Source organism: Micropterus salmoides, unplaced genomic scaffold (genome assembly GCF_014851395.1).
Source record: "Micropterus salmoides isolate LMB-PRFRI ecotype aquatic unplaced genomic scaffold, ASM1485139v1 Ms_hic_scaffold_3, whole genome shotgun sequence".
NCBI lineage: Eukaryota > Metazoa > Chordata > Actinopteri > Centrarchiformes > Centrarchidae > Micropterus > Micropterus salmoides.
In genome coordinates this window covers 1392909-1416005 of record NW_024042261.1, presented here as the reverse complement: position 1 = coordinate 1416005, position 23097 = coordinate 1392909, and the positions used below count along the sequence as shown (strand labels likewise).

The 23097-nt window shown below is 42.9% G+C and overlaps 1 protein-coding gene across 2 annotated transcripts in view; it reads left to right on the top strand.

Annotated features, from left to right (window-relative positions):
• Positions 1–562: 562 nt before the first annotated feature.
• lrrk1 (leucine-rich repeat kinase 1) overlaps positions 563–23097 on the top strand; it is a 179891-nt gene continuing 157356 nt past the window's right edge. For both annotated transcript variants that reach the window (XM_038692603.1, XM_038692602.1), the window contains exons 1-2: positions 563–712; positions 6282–6428. In XM_038692603.1, the coding sequence (XP_038548531.1) occupies positions 6359–6428 (70 nt within the window). In that variant the 5' untranslated portion in view covers positions 563–712; positions 6282–6358. The remainder of the gene's footprint in view (positions 713–6281; positions 6429–23097) is intronic.

The following is a 23097-nucleotide window of genomic DNA, read 5'->3' as shown; positions in this document are numbered from 1 at the left end:
TTTTAATTTCACTTGTTTCAAGTTTTTTACCCTTAAGTAGTAAGTGAAATATTCTTGTTCTGTTGGCAGATAATTGTGCTTCTTTTTAAGTAATATTTCCATCCATAATCCATTTTAATGCCTTTTCCCCTTGTTTTTGAGAGCTCACTTTTTGCAGTGTGGAGAAAAACGCACACAAAGAGAACTGTTGAATTGAATGTGTTAATATTGAATTTAATTGATTTAAGGAGCTTTAAATTAGGTATTTACTGCATCTAATCTTATCAGTTGTTAAACCGTGGCAAAACGAAGATAAATAAATTTGCCAATATGGGTTTCCTTCTAGACAGCAGTATGTGTGCGTGCGTGCTTTGTAACGGTGTAGCCCAAGGGCCCATCATTACAGCCTGCACTGGGGCCCGTTGTGACTAACTTTACGTCTGACTTCAGTTAACCTTATTACTGTTCTTTTGTTTGAATACATCTGTTAAATACTCTTCCTTGGCTTGTTTTAGGCACCAGGTTTTTCTTGACATTATTTTGAAAATTACTACCGGAAGCGCCTCCGCTGTACCGTCTGCCTTGATGGAGCGTGTAAATGGAAAGTTTGCATTGTGGAATCAGGAAGTTGAGTAAAACGTCCGTGTCAGATAGTACTGTATGCCTGCCGCTGCTGAGGACCTTTAGGCTGTGAACCGCTGTGGAGATGCGTACTGGACCTCTGAGCCATGTGGTGAGCCGGCTTATGATAACTGTGTTGGAATGTTTTATGGCTGGAGTGTTATTCTGTGCAAGTGCTCACGTGTCGCTGCATCGCTTCATCAGATCTACGTGACGTTGGCATTAGAGGAAAACAAACAACAAAATCTGCATATTTCATACATTGTCGTTATTTGTAAATAACACACACTGTGAAATATATTTTTCATACTCTCAGAAAGTAACGTTACTTTCCGTTTTGGTAGTGTCATCAGTCAGGAAGAGGCAGTGATTTTAAAACCATCTGAAAGTGCAGCATGCTCACCCTCTGCTGTCTGCTGAGCCGAAGCTAACGTTACTGGGGATAAAATCCGAATTCATTCGAATCTTATAAATCAACTCCCAGTGAATCAATTAAAGCTGGGATAGGCAATGCTTTAGAAAGTAGCAAGAGGCAGCCGGGTGGGAAAGTATCCAACCGACCCCCCCGCCGAAGCCACTCCCCCAAAACAGTTGTACGTGCCCAGTGAGTGCACAGGCAGAGAGCGTGCAGGTAGGCCGGTTGGCCAGCCAATCATCAGGGATGGGCAAACATACAGCAAATGTATAAAATAAGACACCCTAATTTTAAGTGTATCAAAATTAACTTCAAAATACAGCAGCCACGCCATGTGTCAAAATAAACGAGGCTACTGAATTTTTGAATTTCACAATACTAAAAACACTTTTCCAATGTGCATGAAATCAGTTCACAAAACTTTTATCTATCAGCCTATTTCATATATCCCTTCACCAGAGCACTGACTAAGCTGATTAATTGGACAATGTTTGAAAGCAACAGCTTTTCTCTGCCTGATGACTCATGCAATAACTCTGACAGGCAGCCAGTTAACAGATTAAATATTCACATGTCCCTGTGTTTACTCAGATGAAGGTTAGTTTTAAAGTCCCAGTTTCATATTTAACTAACAGTTTGCTAATGACTCCTAATTGTATCCTAATTTAGTTACTTGGTCTTTGGTAATGAAGGGCCTACTTTACATCATTTGAACTACAACAAACATAAGGGGTGGATGGGTGTGCAGTGCATGTGTGCATGTAAGTTACACTATCTCATGGCATTATAGGCAAGGCAAGTTTATTTGTATAGCACATTTCAACAACATGGTGATTCAAAGTGCTTTACATAAAACATATAAGAACCAGGGAAATATAGAAATATTTAAAAGTTAAATAGAAACTAAAAGCAACAAACAGGACTTCAGTTACAGTGCAGTGTTAGTTATCAATCTACTAGTTAAAGGCAGTGATAAAAACAAAAATATTCAGTCTTGATGTAAAAAAAAACTGAGAATTTCAGCAGACCTGCAGTTTTCTGCGAGATTGTTCCAGATATATGGAGCATAAAAACTAAACGCTGCTTCTCCTTGTTTAGTTTTGACTCTGAGGACAGAAAGCAGACCTGCCCCAGATGACCTGAGAGGTCTGGATGGTTCGTAACGAAGCAGAAGATCAGAAATGTATTTTGGCCCTAAACCATTTAGTGCTTTATAAACTAACAGCAGGATTTTGAAGTCAATTCTTTGACATACAGGAAGCCAATGTAAAGACCTCAGAACTGGAGTGATGTGATCCACCTTTTTAGTCTTAGTGAGGACTCGAGCAGCAGCGTTCTGAATCAGCTGCAGCTGTCTGATGGATTTCTTAGGGAGCCCTGTAAGACACAGTTACAGTAGTCGAGTCAACTGAAGATAAATACATGGATAAGTTTTTCCAGGTCTTGCTGAGACATAAGTCCTTTAATCCTTGATATATTCTTCAGGTGATAGTAGGCTGACTTTGTAATTGTCTTAATGCGGCTCCTCAAATTCAGGTCTGAGTCCATGACTACACCAAGATTTCTGGCTTGATTTGTGGTTCTTAACATTACAGATTGAAGTCGAGCACTGACTTTCAATCGGTCCTCCCTGGCTCCAAAAACAATAACTTCAGTTTTATCCCTGTTTAATTGAGGAAAATTCTTGCACATCCAGTCGTTGACCTGCTCAATACATACTTACTTAGCGCTTCTATGGGATCATAGTCCCCTGGTGAAATGGTTAAGTAAATCTGTGTGTCATCTGCATAATTATGGTAACATATTTTGTTCCAGAATGGAGCCTTGGGCAACTCCACAAGTCATTTTTCGTAGCTCAGATGTGCGATTACCTATAGACACAAAGTAGTCCCTGTCCTTTAAGTAGGATTCAAACCAGTGTAGTACTGTGCCAGAAAGTCCCACCCAGTTTTCAAGTCTGTCTAGTAATATGTTGTGGTCGACCGTGTCGAATGCAGCACTGAGATCCAATAATACTAAGACTGAAATTCTGCCACTGTCAGTGTTTAAATGGATGTCATTGAAGACCTTAACAAGAGCCGTCTCAGTGCTGTGGTGTGGCTGAAATCCTGACTGAAAGACATCAAAACAGTTATTTAGTGCCAAGAAAGCACTAAGTTGTTGAAAAACAGCTTTTTCAATGATTTTACTTAAAAACATCAGATTTGATATGGGCCTGTAACTGCTCATTAATGACCAGTGTCGGGGTAGTTACTCAAAAAAGGTAATGGATTACACATTACTAGTTACTTTTTTTTTAAAGTAATGCCTTACTTTAGTAGATTACTCAGTGCTGAAAGTAACTACTTAAACTACTAGTTACATTACTTTTAGATTACTGCGTAACATCACCTGTGATGCACAATAACAATATATAGTTACACCTCATATATGCTCAGATCAACACAAATCCTTATTATAATGAGGACATCTCATTTCTCTTTTATGGTCTTTAATACTACAAAGTGAAGACAGAGTTGTGAACATCAGCCCAACATTTGTTAAGAGAAGAACAAGGCTAGAGGACAGCACTACAGACTGTGATTCTTACTGCTGAATCATTAATAGCTGCAAGCATAGAGGCCTGGGGCTGACAGTGAAAGAATCAGATGTCTTATTAAGGGGTGCTAAGCTCATCCTGGCTCCCCCGTAGTTCGCACCCTGGACAGGAGTCTCTCAAATCATTTGTCAGACAACCTATTCCTCCTTGGAGTCAGCACAAGACTTCTTTCACAAAGACTTCTTTGGCATCTCTGCAATTTCTGCATCATGTCATAATGAACCTGAAGATTTGTTTTCCGCCTCCTGCGTTCAGACTCCATCTTTTCTTACCAGAGACCACCTTCACCTTGGCTGGTGCAATGGCATCAATAATCTTTGTAACTTTAGAATTGAAATTATCTACTAGCTCATTGACTGAGACCCGTGAGAGGACGGGTGTGGAAGAGAAAGCCTTAGTAAATATTTCACTGGTGTTTTCACTGATAGGAGACAACTAGATGAACAACAGCAACAGACAGCACAGAAAAGAAAACAGTCAGGCAGAACAAACAAAACAATACAGCGCAGCAATCACAGGCAGAATAACAATTAATTTAAATAAATAACTCAATGAAAAGCATAAATAACAAGTTTTCTGATGTTGCCTTTCACATAAAAACGATCTCCAGTCTCTTCCTCACAGTGAGGAATACAACTTATTAATTTTACACTGGTATCGGATCAGTTCTCAGCAATGGCCCAGGTATTGGGATGGGTACCAGGACTGAAAAATTAGGCGCGGTGTATCCCTACTAGGAAGTTTTTTTTTTATGGGTTTAAGGCATGGGTGTGGCAAAATGGCTTGCTAGCGCCCCCTACAAAATTAGAAAATTTTGCCCTCGTCCACGTTCAACCTACATGCACGAAATTTTCTGGGGACATGTATCATTTCAAGACGCACAAAAAAGCCTCAAGAACCCATACCCTAAAGTCAACAGGAAGTCGGCCATTTAGAATTTTACGGCCATTTTTGGATGATTTACACACTTCGTACTTTAACGAACTCCTCCTAGGGATTTAGTTGGATCAACTTCAAATTTCTGCTGTGCCTTCTAAAGGCATTGAAGATGAAAAGTTGTGCTATCTGTGAGTTTTCGTCAGTGGGTGTGTCCGTGGCGTGGCGTCAAAGATCAACTCTTCGCCATGACACAGGAAGTTGTTGTAACTTCAGTGTACATGCTCACATCTGAACAAAACTTTACGTGGTTGATAACTGTCCCACCCCGAAGACATCTACACGCCAATATTAATTTATATTCATAGCGCCAAGTGCTATGAAGCACCACAAAGGGGACACAGGAAGTGAGGTTTAACACCTTCATGCAGCGTCCAAAGCGCGTAGCAAATTCACAACCGCACCGGCAGAGCTCCAGAAATGCAATGCGGCCGCCTCACACCCCGACGCGCTACACGTGCGAGGGCCCGCCCAACGCTGCTTGCAGCTTTAATTGTGGTTGTTGTTTGCCTAATAATTCTCAAAACTAAGCTAATCCCCCACAAAGCTATCAGACCTGAGGAATTAATACACAGTATTATTAACTTTACTTACTAAGATATGTTAATAAGATAATTAAGTAATTATATTCAGTAAGCTAATTTAATCAATGTTGTGTACATTTTCCCCGTGGTATCAAAAATGTTTTTTCAAGGTATTGTATCGAAGTTAGAAATTCCAGTATCGTGACAACACTACTGTAATGTCAGTTAACTGAGAAATCCTCTATGTTCTATGCAGTGTCTGCTGCCTTTGTTTTAGAGGCGTTCCACATGATCACACTATGGGTGACTCACTACTGAAGTGGTCCTTGATTTTCTGTGTGGCCCACTTCAACTGGTTTACCTCTACAGATTTATAACCAGTCCTGCTCCAATACTTTTCACCAGGCATAATGGTTGGAAAAGGTGAAATTGAATTTGAAAATGTATTGATACTCATTGTGTTTGATGTTTTTATTTTGGACATTGGATATATCTGTTGGATTAAAAGAAATACAATTCTGCTGGCTTCATTCCCAGCAGAATTTATAATTATTTTCTAAATGAAATTATATTAAAAATGCAATTAAATTAAAGACAAAATTTAATTTAATTGTGAATGAATTTAAAAGTAACACTATTTTATTAAACATTTATTTTTCAATATAATTAAATTTTCAATTATTTAAACTTGTTTAAATTAATTATAAATTAACTTGCATTACAAACTTACAAGTTAAATGAAATGGAATTACATTAAAATGTATTATGAATTATGTTAAATTGATAGATTTCATTATCATACGTGAAACAAAGTAAAAGAAGAAAATCAGCAAATAGCATTATTAATAATAGTTACAGCCAATAAAATTTTTGGTGGTACATACTGGGGACCAAAAGTCAGGATAGCTCAGTCTTTTTTTCTGTTTGTTGTTGTTTCCACATCTTTTATGGAAGTGCAGTACTGAGTCACTGAGTACTCTTCTATGTTTGTTGCACACAGATGCACTCATTAACCAGAAACAGGAATACCTGTGCAATCTAATGCAGTCCAGCATTATGGCCCTGTAATAATTCCTTTTGTGAAAGTATGATTTCTTCAGGAGGTTGTGATATTACTCCAGCTTGTCTGTAAATTCGTTTTTTAGAATATTTGGTCCAAAAAGTGACTAGTTTCTGGTGCAGATTCAGGATTTTTGTCTTCGTGCAGGGTGACAGCTGAATCCAGACCTCTTCTCTGTGGAGGAACTCTGCTCAGATAGTGGTTGACCTTGGACTCCAGTAGGAATGTCCTACTGGTCAGTTGGCCTTCCCCAGGAGTCTGGAGACACTGCCAGCAACATGGAGCAGCAAAGCAGTGAGTAATCACCCTGCATCTCATCCATCTCTAGATTCTGTCACTACACACGGCCTTGTTGTCTTGGTGTTGAAGAGGTGTGAAAAGGATGTGACTGCAAGCTAAAATGTGTCCACGTGACTGTGCTGCTTAAATTTAGCAAAAAGAGAACTGAAACTGTGATTGTTTGATTCGTAGGTCATGCTGTCTAACTGTATGTATGAAATGGACTGAATGTAGGGAGTACATGTTAGTCTCACACAAGGCTTTTCTAGCTTCTCTACAAGCAGATTTCAGTAGAGTGTGGTACAGCTGTATGGTAAATGACAGCAGAGTTAATAATAGATGATAAGGCTTTCCAGTTGGAGATTGAGATTTTAGTAGGTTTACTATCCACTTTTTCCCCCCGCAATAAGGAAGCTGTTTTGATCTGCTGTCCTATTTTGTCTTTAAACTTCCTGTCTATATCAGAAGTGGGGAATACATATTAGAGCAGTTTTACAGTGCAGTTTTTCCACTAGGATGGAGTTATAGCAGCGGAGGTGAAGCAAAGGTTTTGTCTGAATATAAAAGCCCAACACAACATGTCTCAGCAGTATTGCTCTTGTGCAGTGTTGGGCAAGCTACTTGGAAAATGTAGTGAGCTAAGCTACCAGCAACTCTACATTAAATTAAGCTTCACTACACAGAAGCTTCTGATTCACACTCGCTACGCACCTCCTGATTCAGAGTTACGTTGCTCGAGCCAAGCAACCTGATTCAGAGTTACGTTGCTCGAGCCGAGCATTGACTGCTGCCGTGCTCACACAGTGTGCGGGTGAAAACATTTGTAGCGCATAGTTTAATGATCGTGGGAAATTTTAGTAGTGATGGTCATGATTCAGCGGCGGCGTGCCACTGTTGAATGCATATAGGGGAAACACTGCAGTGTTTAAGACCGCCAGAGCTACAACAGGCTTACAAACATCCACTGCTTTTCAGCTTAGTGCTCCTGCATGGTGCTGAATCAGCTAGTTTTGTGAATCGAGCATGGCACTAGTTCAGACAGCCAAGTCAAGCTCAGCTCACACGTCTTATTTATTTTTATAATATCACTAGGAAGAATCCCATTGAGATATAATGTCTTTTTCAAGGGAGACAGCATTTAAAAGTTACATTGACACACACATGACAATACAGTACATTAAAGAGGTCATATTATGCTCATTTTCAGGTTCATATTTTATTTAGGAGTGGTACTAATAGGTTTACATGGCAAGGCAACCCAAATGTATTTACATTTACATAGCACCTTCCAAACACTACAGTCAGTCAAAGGGCTTGAATATTTGCAAAGATACAAATACAGATTAGGTACTTTATACTATAAAAATGGATAACTAACAAGCAATAGATCAAACCGATCAAGAATAAAACAAAAGACATATATATGTAAGTGCTTTATGAAGAAGTGAATACAAATACAAAGAAAAGAAGAAAAAGAGAAACATTTAAATACTTAAAAAAAACAATTAAAACAATGAAATTAAAAGAGAAACGTATTAGACTGAGCTAAACAATTGCCAGATAAATAGCGATGACTATGACTGTAAAGCCTCAGAGAACAGGAAGACCTGATTTTAAAGGACTGTAAAGTGCTAGCCAATCTCAGGTGTTTGGGGAGTTTATTCCAGGAATGAGGAACTTATAAACAGAAAGCTGCTTCTGAAGAGAACTGCAAGCAGCCCAGTATCTGAACATCCTTGGACATGTGATTCTTATTTTTTGAGATATTATTTAAGTGATAGTAAGCTGATTTTGTAATGTTTTTGATGTGGCTGTTAAGATTTAAATCTGAATCAATAATTATACCAAGATTTCTTACTTATGTTTTGGTTGTTAATGAAAGGGTCAAGATGAGCAGTTAATTTCTTCAATGCATTTGGTTAGTGAATCAATTGGACCATATTCATCAGCTGATAATGCTATGTAGATCTGAGGGTCTGTCATCTGCATAATTATTGTAGGAGATATTGTTATTTTGGATAATTTGATCAATTGACAGCATACAAATTAAACAGGAGAGGCCCAGGGATCGACCCCTTGGGAAGTCCACATGTCATTTTATTAGCTTACATGTACAGTTGCCTATGGATACAAAGTAGCCTTTGTCTTTTATGTAGGACTTAAACCCCTTTATAACTGTGCCGGGCAGACCTACATATTTTATTTTTCTATTTACAAGTATGTCATGGTTAAAACGAACATCATTTACAACCTTTATTAAAACAGTCTCTGTGCTATGATGGGAACAAGATATCTAAAATATTATAGGTCAAAAAACTATTTTTCTACTATTATTTTGGATAAATTGCTCGTTGTCCCCCAGTACCCGGGACTTTAGGGCTAGACAGGCTAGTGTTTCGTGGTTGACTGGATTAAACTCTGACATGATTGCTAGGTTCGTTTTGTGTAATTGTACCGGTGTCACTGAGACTAGACTTGGAGTGGAGGAGCTGATTTATTTCCTGATCTTCATTATCTTTTTTTTTGTTGATGAGTTCAGAGAAAAATTACTTTTTTTTTCAGTGCCAGCCTGCAAGTGGATAGTTTTCCTTTGCCTTGATGGACCAGGAGTTTTGTCTTGACGTTTTATTCATGGTATTAACAGACATTTAAAATTAAATACAGTAGGGCTGTACATAACTATTATTTTTCAAGTTGATTAATCAAACGATTATTTTTTCGATTAGTCGATAATTTTGTGTATTCTAAAGAAAAAAGTTGCCTGTTAGTCGATTAACATGCCAATCTATCCAAAATAAATATCAAAAACTTGTCTAATCAATATTTTATTCAATCATCCTGATGAAGCACGTTATAATATTATTATTATTATTATTATTATAATCTTAAAATGAATCCGATTTCCATGTCACTGATATGTTGTGATAATAACGATAACAGTCATTAATTGGGCTGCTTTACTTAAAGAGGTGGTATTATGCTCCTTTTCAGGTTCAGATCCTATGTACCAGAACAGGTTTACATGGTTTCATTTTCAAAAAACACCATATTTTTTGTTATACTGCACATTGCTGCAGCTCCTCTTTTCACCCTGTGTTGAAGGCTTCATTTTAGCTACGGAGTGATACATCTTATTTCTAAATGATCTTTATTGGGAGTTGCACATGCGCAGTTCTTAGTTAAGGACTACTAGCCAATCAGAAGCAGAGAAGGGCAGGTCAGCGAAAAGACAGTAAACTGCTTCAATTCAGCTGTAGGCTACATGTTGCCGACCAGGTTGCCAGGAGTGAGAGAGAGAGAGTGAGTGGTGAGTTATTAATCTGGAACAAAAGTATCTTTCATCCATAAAGTTTTAACTGAGCTAAGGACTGGACGATATTGCCAAAAATGTTATCACGATATAAAGTTTTATATCTTTCGATATCAATAAGAATCATGATAAGTATCAAATCTGTATTACTTTTAAGTTTAAAGGCTGATTTTTTGCTCCTCAGTGAAAATTGAAGAAACCTGATGGTTAATTGTGGTTTAAACTTATCTTTATGGTCAGAACATGACAAACATGTGATTCCAAACAGTGGATCACTTCACAAATCTGAGGGAGAACATTCAAAACAATTATGATAAAATCTTTTTCAACAAATATGCACGAGTAAAATTAAGTAAAAGCTTTCTTTCTGTCCTTTCCTCAACAAAATAAATATCTTAATAAAAAATTCAGTCCTAATTTGTGTGTGATTCAAGTGAATCAAATGAAACATTTATTGAATATTTATTGAACATTTGTTATATTGTTATTCAAAAAAATTATATCGCGATAATTATTTATTTTATTTATTAATTTATATTTATATACAAATGAGCTGTTTTCAGGCAGTTCAGAGCAGAGTTTTCTGTGGGAGATGGGAACTCCCTTTGGGCTTTTTCACTTTGCAAACCTGTTACATGCACAAGAAAGATATATAACTCAATAAAGGAGAGGAAAAAAGCCAAAAACCATAATGCCACCACTTTAAAACTTTAAATGTTTCTTACATTTATTTCAATATTGAGTAATGCAGTATGATAATCAGATGTATTTCTGCATTAGTGTGGGGAAAAGAAAACAACTGAAACGATTCACAGACTGTGCAGACAGTCACAGATGGTCAATAATGGTAGTTTCAGCTACTCGCTCATATGTAGCCGTTAAATAAACAGAAAATGTAAAACGGCCGAATGTTAGATGATACACGGCGTAACGTTACGTTACCATGACAGCAGTGGGGCAGAAATAAATTTTTACCACGGGCGGACTGGCCAATCAGGAGAACTGGGCCAAATCCCGGTGGCCTGCCATTGATAATCTCAAACAACAACAAAACATCATCTAGCAAACTTGAGCCAGCACACACACTATTCACTTTCTACAAATGCAGCTTCACCCCAACAGGTATTAGGAAGCTTCAACTCATCATATCAAATGAAACAGTCTCTTCACTCATGGCCTCAGTGGTAAACCACCACAACAATAACAATTACCTACAAAAAACATTATATTCTAAGCAGACACGTTTTAAAAATACATCAATCATGAAGTAACATTTGTATTTCAAACAAATGGCCAACTTATTAGCTAATTAACAAAACTCCCTTCACTGCTATGCATCATGGGAAGTCTGAGGGGCGGACTTAGGCTACCTAGCCTGTCACCCCGGACTCAGTGTGTGAACCGCGGTTTAGTTCTGTCCTCTGACCGGCTTCAACTTCCACTGGAAGCCCCTCAGCATCTCAGCAGCAGAGTGTGCAGCCTGCACAACATTAATGACTTGTTTTTTGTCCAAGGAGCATGTCAGAATAAGAGCGTTTTGCCTGTGTGATTTTGTTGATTTGGTTATTAGTGTTTGCTTTATGCACTTCTACTATGATTAATTAGGCTATCTAGTTAAATTGTTTCTTTTTTTTGTATGTTTTAACTGTGTTTATTGTTGATATATGATCGGGAGTCTGTACAGGGTATTTTATTTTGAAAATTGACCGCATTCTCGCTGTTTTATGTCTAACTTCCTGCCCGGGTTCATCTGCTCTGTGCTGCTTGACGGAAGCCGCACAATACACTGGTTGCTTCTCTCTGGAGCGGAGCGGGAGACACTTCTGGGGCGCACTGCAGCGCTTCAGGTGTGAGCAAAGACTACAATGGCAATGATCCGCTCCGGCACCCGTGATGCAGACAGACTCAGTGGGTCCGGGGTCATGTAAATTTGGTATTAAATGACTTTGTAGCAGGTGGGCACCGTGATGAAGCTCCGCCCTTGTCTTGAAAACTCAGTGTTCACATAGGCTACTTTAATGATCAGCCCCAAAAGTCAGTAGATGAACATGGCGAAGACTACACCTGGTTTGGTACCCGTTACATCAACAAATAGGGTTTGTCCCATAGACCAGGGGTTTTCAGAGTGTGAGGCGGGCCTCCCCAGGAGGGCTTCAAACTGTTTCAGGGGAGGCTCAGTGAATGGAAATGAAACAATATTTGTTGTTGAGAGCTATGACTGTATGTTGCTCTAGGGGGATTCGCTGGAACACCTCATCCACACAGACACTTCGATTAGAGAGCGAGGCCGGACACAGTAGGACTGTTAACTCTGCTTTACTGATGAAGCACAACTCCAAATGAAATACAGCTCTGTGTTCCTGGTTTGCTGTTTACAGTTTGATTCATTAGAATTTATCTCTATTATCTGTTCTGTCTGAGACTTCACATTGGACTGATTGACTCTCTTTCTGTACTGGTATCTGCAATAAACAAAACATAATATACATGAGAATACTAGTTTAAAGAGCACGTTAGCTCGAACTTAGCTTTAGCTTATTACCAAATCAGCCAGCACGTTAAACATCACATAAACACTGCTACGTTAGTAACGTTATGTTACATTAGCGGCGAAAATCACCGTTTCATTTGCATATCAACGGAACTAATTAGCAATCATTAGCAGATCGTTGCCACCCACCTTCATCACAAACGCAGACAGGTATTGACGTAAAATAAACAAGAATGCCGTGAACGGCTGAATATTATAAGGACCCCCTTAGCTGCCTAACGAGGTTCCTGATGCAAAACACTAAATTCAGCACTGAACAAATCCTGCACCACAAACAGTAATAATAGGGAATTTACAACAGCCGCCCCCAGAATAGCCTAGCTATTATGTAAAGACTACTAAATTCCCGAAGGTGCTGCTGGAGTCCCTGAACTGGTTCCGTCGTCATCTGAAATGGCCGGCAGCTGGACCAGACGCGCTACTGGCCGCAGGTAGGTCTTCTCCCCGACTCGGACCTCGGCCGACCGGACACGGCCATCTGCACTCTCAATCACCTTGACGATCTTCCCGATGGGCCACTGCGCTCTCGGAAGCTGGGGATCGATAATCATGACAACCGTGCTCTGAGTGATGTCATCAGTGGGCCGCCGCCACTTCTGACGGACTTGTAGGGAAGGAAGGTAATGTCTAAGAAACTGAGCCCAGAAGTGGTCCACCATCATCTGACAGTGGCGCCAACGTCGTCTCGTGAGGGTGTCAGGAGCGTATGACACTTGTGGTAAGGAGGCGTCCCTCCGCCCCATCAGCAGCATGTTAGGCGTCACTGGATCGGGATCAGCTATGTCTGACGAGACATAGCCTAAGGGCTTTGCATTGAGGATGCCCTCAACTTCGATCAGAAGGGTGAGAAGGACATCTTCATAGAGTGATTGTGTGCCAACAACCACTTGGAGAGCCTTCTTGACGGATTGTATTTCATGCTCCCAAGCACCGCCGAAGTGAGGCGCTGCTGGTGGGTTGAACTGAAACTTAATCTGGTTCTTGATGAGTCTCTCCTTTAGATCGGGGCCCATAGCCGCAAAGGCCTCTTTAAGCTCCCTCTCGGCCCCTCGAAAATTAGTCCCTTGGTCTGAGAGTATCTCGGCGGGGGTTCCTCTTCGTGCTACGAACCTTCTCAGTGCCAAGAGGAAAGTGTCTGTGTCGAGGCCTGCCAGCAGGTCTAGGTGGACACAGCGTGTCGTGAGGCACTTGAAGATCACTCCCCATCGCTTCTCGTTCCAGCGTCCAACTTTAATGATGTATGGACCGAAACAGTCAACTCCTGTGGAGTAGAAGGGGGGCTTTAGGAGTCGCAGGCGGGCCGGAGGAAGATCTGCCATCGTGGGGACCGAAGGCTTTCCTCTCCATTTGGTGCACTCCAAGCAGGTTCTCTGATATTTCTTCACGGCTTGTCTCCCACGTAGGATCCAGTATTGCCGCCTGAGCTCGGCGAAGACTCTGTCTGGGCCCGGGTGGAGCAGGCGTGCGTCCATGTCTTTGATGAGGAGTCCCGTGACAGTGTGCCTGGGATCAAGCACAACTGGGTGGATGTCAGTAGGACCGGATTCAATGTTCCTAAGTCGACCTCCAACTCGAATAAGACCAGACTCCGGGTCTATCTCTGGTGCAAGTGAACTCAGCTTACTGCTGGGGAACACAGGCTTACTAGCCTTTAGGCGCTTGACTTCTTCAGGAAAGCTCTCTGCTTGGCTGGTCTTCAGCAGGTGGACCTCCGCGTGACGGAGATTAGGAGGCCCTGATAATGGGTCTGCGGCCGCCCCGTGAAGCGACTGGTGCGTAGCCCTAACCAGGTCTGCCCAGTTGTTGAACTGTGAGGTGTCTAGAAGTGGGTCTGGAGGGCGTGTTTGCATAAGGCCGCAGAAGATTGTCTGCTTGAGCTCAGAGGTATCTGCTGGGTTGACGGAGTCTGGAACCGAAGGCCATTCTTGTGGTGGAGAGCGGAGGAACGCTGGACCCTGGATCCATCGATTTGAAGTGGTTAGCTCGGCCAAGGTCTTACCCCTCGTTAGGTCGTCAGCCGGATTGTTTACCGTATCTACGTACTGCCAGGTGTGAGAAGCAGTCAGGTCTTGGATCTCGGAGACTCTGGTCCCAACGAAGACCTTGAACCTGCAGGACTCAGATGTCAGCCAGGTCAGGACTGTAGTGGAGTCGGTCCAAAGATAAGTCTCTGTGATGTTTAGAGTGAGCTCTCGATGGATGAGGGAGGACAGCTGAGCCCCTGTTAGCGCTGCGCAGAGCTCTAGACGTGGCATTGACTGTTGGCGTTTTGGGGCTACTCTTGACCTGGCCATGACGAAAGAGACGTGCACTGCCTTGTTGACGGTGGTTGTGGTGAGATAAGCGACCGAACCATACGCCTGTTCCGAGGCGTCACAGAAGACATGGAGAGTGTACTCTGTAGCTTCAGTAGCCACTTCCGATGGAGCGTATGTTCGGGGAATGGACACACCAGCCAGTTCAGGAAGCTCACTCTCCCAGCTCGACCAGGCCTTGATGATCTCTGGAGGAAGATTAGGGTCGTCCCAGCTCCTCTTCTTGGCCCACAACCTTTGAACGAGAACTTTAGCTCTTGTTGTGTAAGGGATGATGATCCCAAGCGGGTCGTATTGCCGGGCGAGCACCTTGTAGACGTGGCGCATGGTGAGTGTTTGACTCTCCGGAGGCTTGGCTCGGAAGCCGAGTTGGTCAGTTGGACAATACCAGCGCAGGCCCAGCGCTGGCTCTTGCGGGTCAGGGCCTTTCTCTGCCAGCCATTGCTCTGCACTCTCGGAGCGGGCAGTAGGGGGTAGATGGGCGACGACAGATGGGACGTTGCTTGCCCACTGCCGAATCTCAAAACCACCCAAAGCGAGGAACTGCCTTAGCTTATCGATGAGAGCCTTTGCTGACTCGGGCGTTGAGAGGCTCTGCAGGCAGTTGTCAACGTAAAAACACTGTTCAATGGACTGCAGGATGTCCTCATGCCCTTCAACGTGGTCCTTGGTGTGTCTTTGCAGCGCAAACGTGGCGCAGCAGGGGCTACTAGTCGTCCCGAATGGGAGGACACACCACTGGTAGACCTGCGGTTGCTGTTCTCGTTGTAGGTTTCTCCAGACGAATCTCAGTAGGGGCTGGTCATCTGGCAGGAGACGAACCTGGTGGAACATTGCTCGAATATCCCCGCTTATGGCCACTGCATACTGACGAAATCGCAGGAGGACACCAATGAGAGATGGACCGAGGGTGGGACCTGCGAGGAGCTGTTCATTGAGTGAGAGGCCATTATGTACGAAGGAGCAGTCCCACACGAGACGGGGCTTGCCGTTGTGGTGAACGAGGTGATGGGGTATGAACCATGACTCATTGGATGTCTTTACCTCGTCTTCACCGAGCTTGACAACACAGCCTCCACTGATGAGCTTCTGGATCTCTGCCTCGTATTGTTTAGCTAGAACTGGGTCTCTTCGTAGTCGCCTCTCTGTGCCACGGAGAAGGGGGATGACTGCTTCAGGTGTGGCCTTGAGTGGTGGTGCCCCTTTGATACGGAGTAGTGGTGTGGCATAGCGGAGTGTGTCGACCACTTTGACTCTTTCGGTGCGTGTCTCAAGGATGTTGATGGCTTCTTGGTCAAGACGGGATCGGACTGCTAGCTTCTCGTTTCGAAATGGGAGGGTGTCTAGCTGCCAGAGACGTTCGACATGTTGGTAGAGGTCATCTGGGGCTGGTGTGAGGGAGGTAAAGTAGCAGGAAGCAGCAGTAGAAACCATACTGTCTGGACCTTGAAGTGCCCAACCAAGGCTTGTGTGGATAGCCGTCGGGCTGCCCTTGGGCCCAACTCTCACTGGCTCTGCAGCTGTGATCAGGTGGGTGCAATCTGCGCCGATTAGTAGCAGTGGTTGCACTCCACTAAATTCTGGGAGTGGGAGGCCCTGTAGATGGCGGTAACGTTCCTGTAGTGCAGCCATGGGGTAGGATTGCTCTGCTAAAGCAAGTTGGCCTGCTGTATAGGCGTCTCTAATAAGGTGGCGCTCTTTCGGGTGTGCTAGTGGGGCTACATAGAAAGACACAGACTCACCAGCAAGATGGGCGACGTCTTGGCGGATGGTGCGGAGAGTGAGGGTCTCTGCTTTACCTTTGAGGCCTAGACGTTGGGCAGCCGCTGGTAGTATTATTGTTCGTTCGGCTCCATCATCCAGAATGGCGTAGGTCTTCAGTGACTTGTGGCCGTAACTTATTATGATGGGCACCACCTTGAGGTATACCTTTCCTCCTTGCTTAGAGTTGCTGAGGGTGGCTTGGTCACGTGGAGTGATGAGGTAGACACGTGAGTCTGACTCAGCAACGTTGTGTAGAACTCTCAGATGAATTTCTTGACAGTTGCTGCATGGTTTCTTTAAGGTGCATGCTTCGGGCTGGTGGCTTGTCCGACCACAATTACGACAGCGCTTATTACGTTCGAGCCATTTCCTGACTTCATCTGGTGACCGCTGAACGATATCAGTGCACTGTGACAGATAGTGCTCTGTGCTCTTACAGAAGAGACATAACTTCTTGGACCTTTGTGATTTGGGATCAGAGCGGGCTGTCTCTGCAGGATGACTGTTATCAGCTTTGGGTTTGTCGGAGCCATGATAAACAGACACAGACTGCACTCGGGGCTTGGAAGCTGGAGCGTGTCTGTCTCTCCTGGAGACATGGGACTCTTCAGAACGATGGCGCTGTGCCATTCTTGCAGATAGTCTTTGAGCTTCTGCCTTAACTTTGAGCCAATTGGCGAGGTCTCTGAGGTTGTAGGGGTTGAGTCGACTTGTGTTGAGACGACCTTGTGTTTGGAGGTGCTCTACAAAACTGTCTCTCATATGCTTGGGCAGCTTACTAAGCAGTCTGTCGACATGGCCAGTTGACATCAGTTCTGTCCCATTGGGCCCTTCTAGTGAAGTGAGCATTCCTACTAGCAAGTCAACACTGAGGGCGAAACTCTGGAAGCCTTTTGTGTCTCCCGATCTAACTTCAGGGGCATTTAAGATTGCAGCAATCTCACTTTGTGCGAGCTGATGTGGTTGTCCATACTGGCGCTGTAATGCTTCCATTGCAGCCAAGTAGGGTTGGGTATAATGTCTGCAGGACTGAGCAATTAGCTTGGCTTCATCCAGGACTAAGTGCTCCATGAGTACCCGGTACTTGTAGTGCTCTGACAGCTCTGTGTGGGGGCCAAGCAGGTGGTCTAGCGCCATCTTGAGGTCAGTGAATTCTCTCTCACTGTCATGCACCAGCTTGGGCAGTTCAGGTACAGGAACAGGCTGCTTCGGCATCTGGAAACTGTATGGAGACTGCAGCATGGCGTACTGCGGCAAGGAAGTATTGTATACCTGATTAGAATGACCTGGCATTATGGGCACTGGCTGGTAGACAGGCTGCACTGCGGACGGAGGCTGAGGCTGGAGAACAGGTTGTATAGGCAGACCTGGCTGATAGCTCTGTGACTGGATCATGGGCTGCGCCGTAATGGCTGATGGAAGCTGGTACACAGTGTGTGCAGTAATAGCTGGTGGAGGCTGGTACGCAGGGTGTGGAACTGCAGCAGGAGTGTATGACAACTGGCCGTAATGTGCAACGTTACTTGACAGAGTGGTGGGTTGAAGCACAGGGAGCAGTGCTGGTGAAGCCAGGGGCTGGCATGCTGGATAGGTTGGAGTTGCAGAACAGGGCTGGTATTGGACTGGCATATGTGTAGATGGGCTACTATGCTGGACACTTGCAGCCGTAGTCACAGGATGCATTATTTGATAGGCTGGTTGGTATGGCGTAGATGCTGTTGGCTGTAACATGCTTGTTATTGTGGGGAGTGGTTGCTTAGGGGCTGGTGCAAACTCTGATGCAGAGGTTAATGTCACTGGAAGGGATCGGGTTAGAATGTCACTTTGGCCATGGCTTTGGCTTGAGGTAGTGGATGTTATAACTTGGGACAGTAATACTGTACTTGCGGCACTGGCAGTAAATGCAGCTGCTTGTGTGTTTCGCCAAGTTGTAACATCTGGCAGGAAGCTTGGGCTAACTGATCGCTGTGATGCGGGAGAACATGGCTCACTGAGGCCGTACTCTGTGAGGGGATGGCTGCGCAGGCTGCATTCACTTAGGGCAGGAGATGGTGGCCTCTCCCACACCATTGGTAAGCTAGGATATGTAGTAGCTTGTGGTGTTGCGTTCCACTGGCTCACCTTATCGACTACTGCTGCAGGGGGATGACAGGGTGGGTGTCCGAGTGCTTGAAGTAGCTGGCCATCATGAGAAACAGACCCGGTCTGCAAGCTGAGTGACTGCAGCTGCTGTGCACTGGCACCTAAGTCTCCATCCGGATGAGCAGCAGTATAAGGCATGAGGGACTGAGGGAGGCTGACCTGGTAGCCCTGGAGATAAGCTGGTAGCTGCCGTGGCCGTCCTGTCGCTTCACTTGCGATAGTTGATGTTCTCGTTATGTCCATTTTGCTGATATGGGTGAAGCAATCCGGCTCGAAGGACCAGTGTTGTTGAGAGCTATGACTGTATGTTGCTCTAGGGGGATTCGCTGGAACACCTCATCCACACAGACACTCCGATTAGAGAGCGAGGCCGGACACAGTAGGACTGTTAACTCTGCTTTACTGATGAAGCACAACTCCAAATGAAATACAGCTCTGTGTTCCTGGTTTGCTGTTTACAGTTTGATTCATTAGAATTTATCTCTATTATCTGTTCTGTCTGAGACTTCACATTGGACTGATTGACTCTCTTTCTGTACTGGTATCTGCAATAAACAAAACATAATATACATGAGAATACTAGTTTAAAGAGCACGTTAGCTCGAACTTAGCTTTAGCTTATTACCAAATCAGCCAGCACGTTAAACATCACATAAACACTGCTACGTTAGTAACGTTATGTTACATTAGCGGCGAAAATCACCGTTTCATTTGCATATCAACGGAACTAATTAGCAATCATTAGCAGATCGTTGCCACCCACCTTCATCACAAACGCAGACAGGTATTGACGTAAAATAAACAAGAATGCCGTGAACGGCTGAATATTATAAGGACCCCCTTAGCTGCCTAACGAGGTTCCTGATGCAAAACACTAAATTCAGCACTGAACAAATCCTGCACCACAAACAGTAATAATAGGGAATTTACAACAATATTACATTATTTATCGCATTAGTTATCCAAAGGAGATCACATAGAATAGCCTACATGTGAGAAAGTTCAGAGATACAGTAGTTTTTGGGAACTTTTTTCCCCCCATCAGAATCTGAAACTAATAAATTCCTTAGGACAGACCTTTTTTTAAAAACTATTTGGTGTAGTCAGAAGTTATGTCAAACAGCAATATTAGGTTATTTTGGCTCAAATGTTGAGTGTTTATGGGATAAGATAATATAATCCTGATCTTATAGACATCCAGGAATTGAGCGAAATTTACCAACTAAATTAAGGGGGGGGGGGGATTTCCCAAGCTTTGGATGAGGAGAGGCTCAGACTTTGAAAACCCCTGGCATAGACTGTATATAAAAAGGTTAGTCCACAAAAATTAGCGGTTTGGTGGTTTGTATGAACAAGGTGGCCTGGGGTTGAGTCAAATTCCCGGCCTGAATTCTTGTGCCAGTCTACCCCTTGTTTTAATATAAAGGCGATGAAGAAATACTAAAATATACATTTTACCAGACTATGTGTCCTCGTGTTGATAATGTGCCATCAGTTATCGTTAAATCGTTAAACATGATTTGCGGTGCTGCCGTCAGTGCTCTGGGATACTTTCGCTTCATGTGTTCGTGCTGCTTCACGTATTTGTGGACAGCAGTTGTGCTGCAGTGAAGCTATTTCCAATTCACAGAGCTCACAGAGCAGCACGTTGTTGAGTGTCTGTCTAAAATACTCCCAAACTTTAGATGGTCAAAGGCGTGGTCTTGTAGCTGGAGCTTGTCCGGGGGAATCACTGGATGCAACGAAACTTCAAACCACGTAATGCAAGTAGACGTATTTCTGAAATCGATTACATCGACAAATCACCCAGCCCTAAAATACAGTAGCAGTCACAGAACGCAACATCAGTGACTGACACTTTGGAAATATCAGGACCTTTGGATATAATTAAGTCCAGCGTGTGGCCTTTACAGTGCTGAAAAAGACCAGGAGCTGTATGTCATGAAAGTTTGCTGAGAATCCTGGGGGCCTATATACCTTGAGTAATAAGACACCTGAGGATGATTTTAATACAACTGCAAGATATTGAAAGGTTGCAAACTTTCCAAATGATATCTGCTTGCATTGTAGAGTTTTATTAACAGGGCAGCCACTCCACTGCCTTTTTTGTCGGTTCTGACTCACTCATAAAGCAGAAATTGGGCGGAGCTGATTCAAAGTACCACACCACTATTATTTGCATTCAGCCAAGTTTCAGTTAAAAACACAATGTCTAATTGGCGTTATATTATGATTAAAGTCTTTATTTAAACATTAATGCACAGAACAGACAGCATATTCATTGTACAAGAAAAAGGTAAGGAAGCGTTCCCATGATCTCTCATATCACCGTCATTATTGATTCTGGCCAACGTGTTCATAGGCCACTACTTCTGACATAAGTTATATCTATTGCTTAAACTCTGGAGGTGATGTGCTTTTCCACAATCTGAGGATCACTTGAGTGGCTGTTATTGCCCCTACCTTTATCACAGTAAAGTCATATTTCGATTATTGTGGCACCTCTGATTTATTCCCTAATAAGCAAAGCCTCTGTGATGTGGGTATTGTCATATGTAATCCTTTTCCTATGTGCTCCATAACTTTTTCCCAAAATGCGTTATAAATGCTAGCTTACATTCCCAAAGTGCAGGTAAAAATGTTCCTGTCTCTGTCTGGCATTTCCAGCATAAGTCACTGGACAGTATGCCCATCCTATATAGTTTAGAGGGAGTAAAGTAAAACCTGTGTATTAACGTGTATTGAGTGAACTTCCCTTTAGCCTCCCTTATATACTTCACGGTATTTGATAGAGTTAGTGGAATATGCTATCACTCCTAAGACGTCATCTGCATACGTAAATAGCTTATGTTCCCTACCACCTGCAAGCACTCCTTTAGTTCTTGCATCTGCTCTTATTGCCAGGGCCAGTGGTTCTAGGATTATTGTGAATAGTGTAGCAAACCTAGATTTGTTATGCATTTTAATAAATTTATGAGAATTAATACCCAATTACGAATTTTAATATTCATAAAATCAACAATATTCCTCGTTTCAGGGCACCACCGGAGTTGTTATAATCCTAGAGTCTCCGGACCTCTAGGTAGTTTTTAATAACTATACAATTATTACTAGTAATCAGTTAGTTAATAATCGCTAAATTATCTTAAGTCAGTCAGTCTCATATCTAAAGGGTCAATTCTCTTGGCAGGGACGTAGAGATAGTCAACAACACACAGTTCTTGATTATATTACAGTGAATTTATTCTCTAACTAATGCGATATAAAAGGGTGGTTAAATACAGGGAAAATAAACAATTGCTGAACAATGAGAAATGGAGGTTCGATTGTGGGACACATTTGACTCATATTGCAGAGGAGAACTGATGAAAGTAAGCTAACACTATGAGTTTAGGAGTTAAAAGGAAATCTCTGACCACAGAACGTGAGTTAGGTCTTACGGCTTGTCGGCCTGCTTTGGCCTGTTGCAAGGGTCCCGCGCTAGCTGCCCGATCCTGGCTTTTTGCTAGGGATTCTCCGGGGTTCTCCGTGTCTGGCAATTCGGCTGTTTTCAGGTTTCCTTCGTTGCCGCTGGCGAGACCACGTGGCTTGACCTCGGTGAAGTTGGCTCGACGAACAAGCTTAAAAGGGAACTTGGTCATTCCTAAATTAGTCCAATGTAACTTAACAGACTGATAACTTTAACAAAACAAAAGAAAGAAAGAAAATAAAACAAACTGAGGGGCAGATCGATGTCGCGGCACTTCGCGTGTGTAGCTTCAAGCGAACAAAGGGCTGGGTGCACTGGCCGAACTCTTAGGGCGTTGCCTGGCGAGGCACGCCGGACGCGTGCCGAAGCGTACAGAGAGCAGAGCAAGCCGAGAAGAGAAGAGAGCAGAAGAGAAAGAGAGAGAACGACGTCGCGTGTCGCTCTTTTGTTGCCTGGGGCGTGGTTCCCCACAAGGCGTTTCAGGTTTCCCGAGGGACTGCCTTTCTAAACTTTAATGTCTAAAAGAAAAGAAATCTATTTGCACGTATTATAATCAAATATTTTCCACAATCCAACCTCAATGGTCGAACGGTTGTACTGTTCTAAGTTAAGCATTTGGTAACAGGAAACAATTGTCACATTATTGGTCAGGATATTTATACATTTAACAGCATTTCCGATGAGGGCATGTAATACTTATTTCGTCCACTTGGGGGAGCTCAGGTTACATGAGGAAAGCTTAGATTAATCCAAGATCATCTCTCCTTAGGAACTGGGAATATTGTTAATTCATCCTTAAATTCAAGCTGGCGATTAAGAGTATAGTAAAACATTCCTTTGTCATCATTTCTAAAGAAATTTTGTAGGAAAGTATTATGAACAAGCATTGATTACATTAGATGAAGGAGTGTCTTGCTGAACAAACAGATAGCAACAACAGTTAACATAACTACTCAAATAGAGGCAAACGTAATCGGGTAACTAAAGATTTAATTAAACTTTGACTCTGCTTTGAGTCTTTGGAGACTCCAGTCTTTAGTTATTTAAAGTTCGGCTTTCTGGGTTATGTCGCACTTGGGTGAGACAGGGGTTTTCCTTTGATAGGGTAATAAAACAAAGAGCAAGGTCAGTTG